At 40.3% G+C, this 10,000-nt stretch overlaps 1 protein-coding gene and 1 long non-coding RNA gene across 3 annotated transcripts in view; both read right to left on the reverse strand.

Annotated features, from left to right (window-relative positions):
• Window positions 1–3,318: 3,318 nt before the first annotated feature.
• Window positions 3,319–10,000, reverse strand: part of LOC308311166 (ninjurin-2-like) — a 28,424-nt gene continuing 21,742 nt past the window's right edge. The window contains exon 4 of one of the 2 annotated variants that reach the window (XM_080757739.1): window positions 3,319–4,002. In XM_080757739.1, coding sequence (XP_080613865.1) covers window positions 3,839–4,002 — 164 coding nt within the window. In that variant the 3' untranslated portion in view covers window positions 3,319–3,838. Of the gene's footprint in view, window positions 4,003–8,386 lie in introns of those variants that run through there. The other variant, XM_080757738.1, reaches the window with a different exon arrangement.
• LOC308311201 lies at window positions 5,885–7,363 on the reverse strand. Its single transcript, XR_013963600.1, has 3 exons — window positions 7,256–7,363; window positions 6,925–6,985; window positions 5,885–6,005 (listed from the first exon to the last, which is right to left on the reverse strand). It is a non-coding gene; the product is annotated as an uncharacterized lncRNA (long non-coding RNA).

The raw sequence follows: 10,000 nt of genomic DNA on the forward strand, positions 1-10,000 counted from the left end.
GAATTCCATGCTAGAATGCTTTCTTATCTTTCTTACCTTTCTTTGTAGTTGTTACGTCCCCACCAAAGAGGTCCAGGTGTTTTTTTGTCCTCAATGAATTGCATTGCATTGAATGGGAATTTAATGGGGCTATGGGGTGTTATGCTAGTTCGCTTATTTCCATCGAAAGAAGTAGTAAAGTGTGCCGCTTGGGATATTATTTACATTATGAAGAGAGGATATATACAAAGAAATTATAATTTTGAGCGATGGAAATAAGCAAATTAGCACAACACCCCATAGCCCCATTCAATTCCCATTCAATTCAATGCAATTCATTTAGGGCTTATGGTATGGGAAATAGCCAATAAGGAGCTTTTGCACAAAAAAACACCTGGACCTCTTTGGTGGGGACGTAACAACTACAAAGAAAGGTAAGAAAGCCTTTTAGTATGGAATTCTCCTTTAAGCTAGAGCGCACTAAAATCCATTGTCATTCTGACAAGTAAAGAAGTTCATTTGATATTCCTTGTCCTGGACATCCCTTTCCTCCTCCTGAAGTTATTCCTAATTGTTGACGTTTCACAACAATACACTGAATTTGTAAAGCAATGCCTCTATTCCAAAAAGATGGATGCACCGTTATTGAAATGTTGGCCCATATCCCAAAGTAGGAGAGTAGCGACACGCTTTGATCTCGCCGCCAAAGCGGGTGCCTATATGGGCTATACTTACTTACTTACTTACGCCTATTACCCCTTCTGGGGTTTAGGCCGTCGACAAGAGTTCGCCAAGCATCCCGGTCCTCAGCCAACACTTCCAGCTGTCCCCAAGTGTGGCCCATAGCTTTCGCATCTGCCTCCAAGTCTCTGCGCCAGGTGTATGGGCTATAGCACTTCCGCATTCCATTGTTACAATGGGAGTCAACGCTAGTGTCGCCACTCTCTTACTATATAACTCTGATCCCAACATAAACAGATTGAATTGTTATTTAAAAATGTTAAAAATCTTTTTCAGCTTCTCATTGGTAAATGGTGCATTTATATAGCGCCTTGCCCTTTATCCAAGGCACTTTACATAGATGCCTTGCGGCCCTTGCCTTACATTCACCCATTCACACACACATTCATACGGCTCAGGCACATCTTCGCGCACAGCCTAAAAAGCCGGGGTTGACGTCGGGCGTCAGGTTCTTCTGACGCGGCTGTGCGCGAAGATGTGCCTGAGCCCAGTCACGAAGAGAAACCATGCAAGGCACCAGGCTGCACATCGGTAGCAATTAGAGGTTCAGTGTCTTGCTCAAGCAAAGCATTTTCAGCAAAGAGATTTCGTGTAGATCAAAAACATTAGAGCTTCAAGAAGAAATCACAATTTTATCAAAACAAAGTTTTTTTAATTGGCATCAGTCCGTCAATATTTACATCACTTCAGCTCGGGTTGTACTTGAATGATTGTTGTCTATTGAAGAGGCCCAAGGGGAAAGGCCAAAAGGTCACCAAAATCAGAACTCAAACTCATCCTGATCCTTACTTGTGTTGACAAAGTTTACATTTTGGCCTGAGGGTGGCGCTAAAGGAAAGGCAAAATCATTAGGCGGAGAGCAAGTTTCAGCAATGAACCAGTCAGTCTGACGATGCAGAATGCTTTGATTTAATCTGACCTTTTACCACTAATATAATTATTGCATTTCACAAGACCAAGCCTAATAACTTGTTGTAAGCCTGTCTCTCTCTCTCTCTCTCTCTCTCTCTCTCTCTCTCACACACACACACACACACACACACACACGACTCCAATAGGCCTATTTGGTGAATCAATTTCCTTTGAAAAAGATCAATAAAATAATAATAGCCTATCTACAGGCTCACAATTATTGCTTCTAAATTACACAATTTGAATCAATACAGTATACATGACAGTTGTCAGTAGCCTAATAGTGCTCCTATAGGCTCTGCCTCAAAAACGTCCAGTTTGAGGCAAGCCATCTGGTCACCCTATTTTAAAACACTACAGGGACTTGGTCTGTGCAGTGCTAGACCACTAGCATGCATGCACGCACACACGCACGCACACACACACACACACACACACTGCAGTGTACACGTACCCTGCGTGAACCTTTATACTGTGGTCTGCTGCACTGCTCGCTCCTCGTGGTCTCAACATTCTGCTACAGTACAGTGTACTACAGTGTACTACAGTACATGGTACTGTAATACTGTAATACACCACTCCCACCGCCTGACTGCAGTAGACTTTTCAGTAATTCAGCAGATTGTGGTTAAAATTAAGACTTGGGGCTGGGCCGATTCTACAAGTCATCTAAATCAGTATAGTTCTCATCTCAGTACTGTTTCAAGGATGTCCAAAAATAGTCAGGTCATGTACAAATCTGTTATTTGGAGGTCTGCATGTCTCTCTGCGTGTGTGTTGGTGTACATGCAGCAGCATACTGTAGGCCTCCTGTATGTGTTTTCTATGCTATAGATACGGTACCATGAGAACAGATGGATGAAACCTGGTGGAAAATACGATATTGCTCTCAATCAAGGTCAAGATTAAAATATGGTGGAATATCATGTCATTTATACTGGGAATGATTCATAGGCTGCCCAGAATGTACAGTATAAACTAAGAAAAGCAAAGGCCAGAGTATCTACTCTACTGTATGTTGGTATTATGTAAGGGTTTTTAGTTTACCCCTAAGTGAATTTGTTTAATTGTAGCTTTATGACCAGTAATTAATTTAGACCAGGGCAAACTGAGGAATGCAAACTAGGCCTCTAGATAGCACAACAGAAATATAGGCAGTGATCTGGAACAGAGTTTAGAATTCAGAACAATTTAAACCACTTTTGTCCTGGTGTCCCAAGGTTGGATATGTCATAGGTGGAAAAATATATATTTCTGTTGTGTTTTATAGTGTTCCTTGTCCCTATAGTTTTAGACAGTGTTCTATTTTTGTTTGTATTATTTTGTGTTTCCTCCTTTCTTTCTTTTCTTACCTGTGATTATTAGTTTTCTCCACCTGTGTCCTGTTAGTCTCCTAGCCAATGCCTGTGTTGATTAATCAGTTGAGTTCACCTATGTCCTTGTGTATTTACTACTATTTATACCCCCCTGTTCGGTTTCCAGTTTTTACTTGCTGTTGTTTCTCAGCTGTGGCTTTGTTATTAGTTTTGTTATTAGTTTTTGTGAGTTATGAAACACTTTGAAGAACCGACCTGCTCTGCATCTGCCTCATCCTGAATTTGTGTCCTAGATTGAAAACCTAAGCTTAAGTCGGTTAACTATCTGTAGAGTTTAAAAACATAATAAAATTAGCTTCTCACTCATAGCACCAATGCAAATGTTTATTAGGACATTAAAGAAAACATTTCAGCAGTCTCAAAATGCATCTTAATGTCATACAAATAGAGTCAAGTCTAATAGAAAACCACACATTTGAGAACATCAAGTTAGATACATTTAGTGCAATAATAAATCAATGAATCATCAATGGCATAAATATATCGTGGAAAGGCCATTGGAGATGGAGCATAGGCGAATTGTGCAAAAGCAACCCCATCATGCTAGGCGTGTGTAACAGTAATATATAACTGTAGGGGGACAACCTCTAAATATAACTGAAGCATAATCATTAAGAACAAGAGGCGCACAGGTTTTAGGGTTATTGATCCATGATGCCTCTCATCTCAATAAGGCTTTGATTGTATGTCTCCCACTTCTTGGGACAGAAACCATAGAATTTAAAATCCAGAAAATATGTTTTAGAACCAGTTAATTAGCTGATAGAATAGAGCTTAGATTAGAGCTTTTTACGGCCTGGTTCGTGCGTGCGTGCTTGTGTGCGTGCGTGTTAGTGCCAGCGCCACATCAGCCAGGGGTAGTGTCCTGTCCTCTGCATGCCGAAGCTGCTGATGAAGACGTTGAGGACGGAGGTGATGAAGACGATGGTGGTCTTAACGTTGTTCAGCTTGTTCATGCGTCTCTGGAGTTCAGGGTTATTCACGTCCCTGCGACCTGCAACACACATACACACATACAGTACAAACACACGTATGTGCACGTGCAAACACACACACACACACCGCATACATACAGACAGTATACACACACCACACCACACACACGCACACAAACCCAAACGTGTAACAACAGGTTTTCGAACAATGCTTAAAGGATCGGTTCGCCACTATTATATGGCCTTTGTCATGCTTTAGTATGATATCCGTTCATGAAAACAATAAAAATATTTACATTTGGCGAAACCGCTGCGGAGAACGAGTCATGTAATGAGCTGAGGCACGGTAATATAATTTCCTACAATACCCACAGTGCATTGCGCGACAGACAGACAGGCAGTGAGGCAGCCCCCAGGAAGCTGTCAGCTGAAATTTCTCGTGTTGTTTAGAGTTGACTTGAAAGCGATAGAAGTAATAATAATAGCTAATATTTAGCGGTTGTAATAGTAACAGCAGTAGTGGTGGTATAGTAGTTAGTAGTCTCTGATAGTAAGTAGCGTAATAGTAGTGATTTCGAACGTGCGCAGCGTCGGACTCGAAATTCCACTGGCTGGCTTTGTTTTTAGAAATCGTTATAAAGTACAGATGCAATCCCAGCTGTGTGAACCACTTTGGGTGTGCAGTGAACATTTCACCAACGCAGATATCTTCCAGTTCAACCGCAATCTAATGGAAGAATTGACGCGGAGCATCATCATCATCGAAGCAGAAGTTGCAGAACAGAGGTATGTCATTATTGTCATAATAAACTAAAGCTACAATGCTGTGTACAGTACACCAGACACTGAATGAATGGCGATTGCATTACAGGAGGAGACCACATGCATTTCCTTTCAAAATACATGGTTGTTGTTACACGTGGTTGTTGTTGTGATGTCTATAAATTAATTTGACATACCGAGTGTCTCTGATGCTTACAGCATTATAAAGATTTTGTTGCTGTTTGTAACTGGAACACCCTCCACATAAACGCCACCATTTTTCCTAGCTCTGGTCCATAGCCTCAGAGTAAGGCTATGGAACAGAGCTAAATTTTTCCATATCAAGCTGCAAACTACAAACCAAACATAAAAGCATTTAAAACCGGGAAAGCATCTGTATTTGCATTGGCTATTCAAAAATAGCAGATATACAAGCTCAGTGCGTCACTTGGAGTTGGTGCCGTGCTGCGAGCTTGTACATTTGCTATTTTTCAAATGTTTTGCTAAAATAAAAAACCTTATTGTTTACCGTATTGTCTCATGATTGGTCAGAGGCCCATAATTGCATAATACTTTATTTGTTGCAGGAGCTGAGGTCTCGGTGGCTGTCTTCAACTCAAGAGATGAATAAGTGGCTTTCAAGGAACTCCCAAGTATACAGTATATTATATACTGTAGATACAATCTGGATTGATAAAAGAATGTGATCTCATTTTCAAATATTAGACATGTACTACTCCTAAGCCTTTACCAATATTGTTGTGCAAGTACAATTTTAATTCTGGACTTTTACTTGTAACAGAGTATTTTTATATAGCAATATTGATTAGATCCTTTTTCTTCTGGGATTCTTGCACACTGTCCGATTTTTGTAATCTGAGTAGGAGGACAAACTTTGCCTGTGTGGCCTTGTTTTTTAAACCTTATGTTACAGTACAATAAAACACATTCACTGACATAAAGTCACACTTATTTCCATTGTGGTCTTGTTTGTATAAACAGACATGTGAATGATTTGTATCACGGTGGCCTTTGATGCAATATTGACAGTTTGTCAAAATGTATAAATACAATAGGCCTACATGAGAAAAAATAAAACAAACTTGACATCAAATCAACTATCTTTTAATAGTACTGATTTACATAAATATATAAAAACAGGGGTCTATGGTTGAACTGGAAACTAACAAACTACATGTACAATCATACAAGTGCATTAGTCAGAGGTCACTGAGGCAGGTGGTTCTGCATGATGACATGTCGCTGGAGCAGCTTCTGGCCAGGACAGGAGACGCACATGCTGTGGTGAGACAAGACAAGAGTCAGTAATGGTGAAAGCACTAAATGATTACTGGAATGGACGACTGAGTGTGTAGGCTATGTGCAGTATGTTTCATGTGATGTACACTTGGGTATTGGACTGTTAAGATTACCGACCAAATTAGTAGGTAGGCTACAACTATATCAAATATCAATGATAATAATAAGCAGACTTGGCAACCTGACTTGTAGAAAGTATTCACACAATCATGTTACCAAGATTGCCTTTTTTTACCTTTAGAAATATTGCATGAATCAGAGCCTGTCAGTCAGTAGATGATGCAAAAACACTGATCCATGCCTTTGTTTTTTCTGGGCTCGATTACTGCAATTCTGGACTGCAGAATACTGCCAAAGAAAACAACGGAATCTGTGACCTTCCAACCTACATGACTGCCTTCTATTTCAATGTTTTATGCCTTGCGTTTTTCTCTCCATTGCTCTGTAAAGCACTTTGAGCTGCATTGCATGTCATAAAAGGTGCTATACAAATAGTTTGATTATGAATCAGTACAAGGCACTTTGCTTGAGTAATTTGTACAATGTTGTCATCAGTTTTATAGTATAGTTTGTTGCTTACTTTTGATAATGATCTTTTTTTCTTCTTTTGAGATATTACAAAAGGTTAAAAGTCAATTCGCTGTCATCTGTTGTGATTTACAGATACAATTCAATACTACAGTGTGTGAGACACAGTAGGCCTATAGTATAAATGACAGTATATTTACTACATTTTACGGGACTTTGGTTGACCACTGGTCTTTGTAAAAGCATATATAAATATGTGAACCTTTATTGAAAATGATATTCCCTCCAGTTTTCTAGGGGGTCAAACTAAATACAGCAAATACAGTAATGTGCTTTATGTATGAAGTTTGAGTTGAGTATGTATGGCTCACCATCAGTCCATCAAAGACATCTTCAGCTTCATCAGCCTTCTGTAGTACCATCTGGGCTGACCTAAGTGAATGAATGGACACAGGTATAACACTTGAATGTTTACATTGCTAACCCTGAAACATACGAGCCCATGGCTAATACTGTACATTGCTTCAGATGGCATGCCATACATACAGTTTTGAATTGAATGAATGAATAGAAGATGTTTGGACCGAAAAGTTGTAGGCTGAAGCCGTGCCTATATCCTCTGACACTTATGTAAACAATACGGTGTGGCGACACACACACACACACACACACACATAAGCTGTAAATACATTGAACACTTACTTAAATCTGAATGTCCCTCTTGGTCCATCGGGCTTCGGTTGCAACTTCCAGTTTGAGGCATCCTGAACGCATGTCCCCACTTCTCAGTAAAACAGTCAACACTATCTGGGCTTTTCCTGGGCAGAAAAGTTTGTGTGTGCGACGTACTGGTTCAGGGAAAACTACTAGCTACTATAGCTAGGTCGCTCCAGCAGGCATCAGTCCATCCACAGCAACTAGCAGTGTTGTCCCCGTCAATGCATTCCTTCCTCCGTATATTTCTGGTTCATAATATAACGACCCTAACGCAGATTCTGCCAATATGTATTTAAATTTATCTCGTCCAAAAACTCCCATGGAGTAGCCATACTGACTTGTTGTTGTGGAGTAGCCACAACTCGTTGTTGTTGTGTAGGCGAGAGACCATGTCCTTCGCGGCTAGGCTAGCTACGGCAACCCTACCTGTCCAGTCCCTTGTAGTTTCTGAGAGCCTACCGAGGGTCATCCACTTACGTCACTTTGGGACAAATACGTAAGTGGACGACAGCTTTGAAAGTGCGCCCACGGAGCTACAGACTACCAATGATAATACTCCGGGGTATTTTAGCATATATGCTAATGATAAAAAACACACAGATTAGGTTGAATAGTGGCGAAGTGGTCCTTTAAGTTCACAGTCAAGGCAGGTCGGCTTAATAGAATCGTGACATAAAAAAAGTTTTTGTAATTCTTCTTATTTTTCTGAGCTCAATTGCACAAAGAAACCTGAACTTTTAACATTCAGTATAGATTTTCTGTGGTTCAATCTGCACAACACCAGAGGCCATGTTCTGGGGTTTTCTGTGTGCTCTGATTTGCCTGTGGACTGTGAGGTAAGAGCTTAGAGTATATATTAATAGAGACGTCACCGAGAGGAAACACTGACGCACAACTCACGTCAAAACATAGGGGTCGCTGTTTTTCCGTTATTTGCCTCAAATGTAAATATTTAGGCTGCTATTTTAACTACCTGAACCCTAGTGTCGTATTTTGGGGCAATCGTGGCAAAAAATAATAATACAAATAATGTAGATCAGAGATTTTCAGTGCCAAGATTTGGTGTGGAGGGAAAAGGACTATAGATTCCTAGGAGAACATCCATCCATCCATCCATCCATCCATCCTTACTGTACATCCATCCTTACTGTACATCCATCCATCCACCCAGTCTGCAACAAAGTGACAGCTTTGATGAAATACCAAGCCATGTATTTATTTCATGTCATTTAAACAGTTCTTTTTTTGCATATCTTCCCTCTTACACGTTATATTAGTATACATATTCATATAAGGTATGTACAGTGTGCTCAGGTTCAACTGAAACAAGACAGACATAAAAAGATGCACTACGTAGATATGTTTAATTGGACCACTCGCTTAAAGCTGCACTATGTAAATGTCCTCCTCTACCCCACGGATTTGAACCCGGTTTCCTGTGCAAGTGCTGACACTTTTGTTTTAACCATTGAGCTAATAGAGCCTGCCTTCTTGCTCAGGGGATAAAATTGAATCTTGACCTGAAGGTCAAAATTTGTGTCAGATCCTGTGTCTAGGCGAGACATGACCACCATGACCTTGGGAGACAAAATACAACCACCCCAATTGTATAAGTTATTTTAACATACAAAAAAAAAGTTACATAGTGCCGCTTTACACGTGGTATCAGATACTGTAGGTTACACCCATGGTATAAAATAATTTGCACCTGGTATGAAACAGTTCACAGCTGGTATAAAAGCATTTACACCTGGTATTAAGCAATTTACACCTGATATCTACATCTGGTATAATTTAGACCCAGTGTTAGTTTTTTACATGGCATGTTTCTGAAAATAGGTCGAAAATGGGTGATGAGGATTTTTACACCTGGTACCAAACTGTTAACATCCATTTACAGTCTGGGATGCTAGCTTTTTCTTTTTTCTTTTTTACTAATAATTGTAAAAGGACAAAAATGAAAGCTGGTATAAAAGTTCTAGCCTCGCGAAGCCAGTCCCTCTCACAAGTTCTGTTTTCGCAACAGCTCTATTTTGCACCTGGCACAAATTGGCAGGTGCAAACAGTGACATGAGCGTGATGTCAGAGGTCGCCCGGCCGGCCTCACTTAAGCCAATTTTAATTTAGAATAAGTAGCCTTTATTGCTGGTAAATATGTTTAAATTCCTCTTGACATGTGAGAACATCATGACTCCATTAGCCTATACTGACTTTCCTTATCCGTCAACGGACAAAAGTAACATGCGTCAATGACGCATTTAGGAGCTGTGATGCACTGGACGCGTGTAGACAGAGTCATGTTGGCCAACAACACAACTTAATCCCTAAATGGAGTCTTACTGGACACACTATATGAGCTAAATCTGTGGGCTGGCATTGCGAGGCTATTGGAATACAGCTACTACACAATCAACTAAAATGAATGAATGCAAAATCACACGAGACAGTAGGCTAGATCGTCTAGATGGCAACAAATAAGCAGAGAAAGTGAGAAACGTTAGTTAACATTATGATAGATTAGTCCGATTGTTATCACATTTAAGCATGTATGTTTAACAAGCTATAGAGCAAACCAGGTTTAAGTATGATGGGTAGTGTGCGTGTGACGTGACGTGACGTGGTGTGTGCGTGTGTGTGTGTGTGTGTGTGTGTGTGTGTGTGTGTGTGTGTGTGTGTGTGTGTGTGCGTGTGTGCGTGTGTGTGTGTGTGTGTGTGTGTGTGTGTGTGTGT

This window comes from Protomyctophum bolini, assembly GCF_963924005.1.
Source record: "Protomyctophum bolini genome assembly, chromosome: 23".
NCBI lineage: Eukaryota > Metazoa > Chordata > Actinopteri > Myctophiformes > Myctophidae > Protomyctophum > Protomyctophum bolini.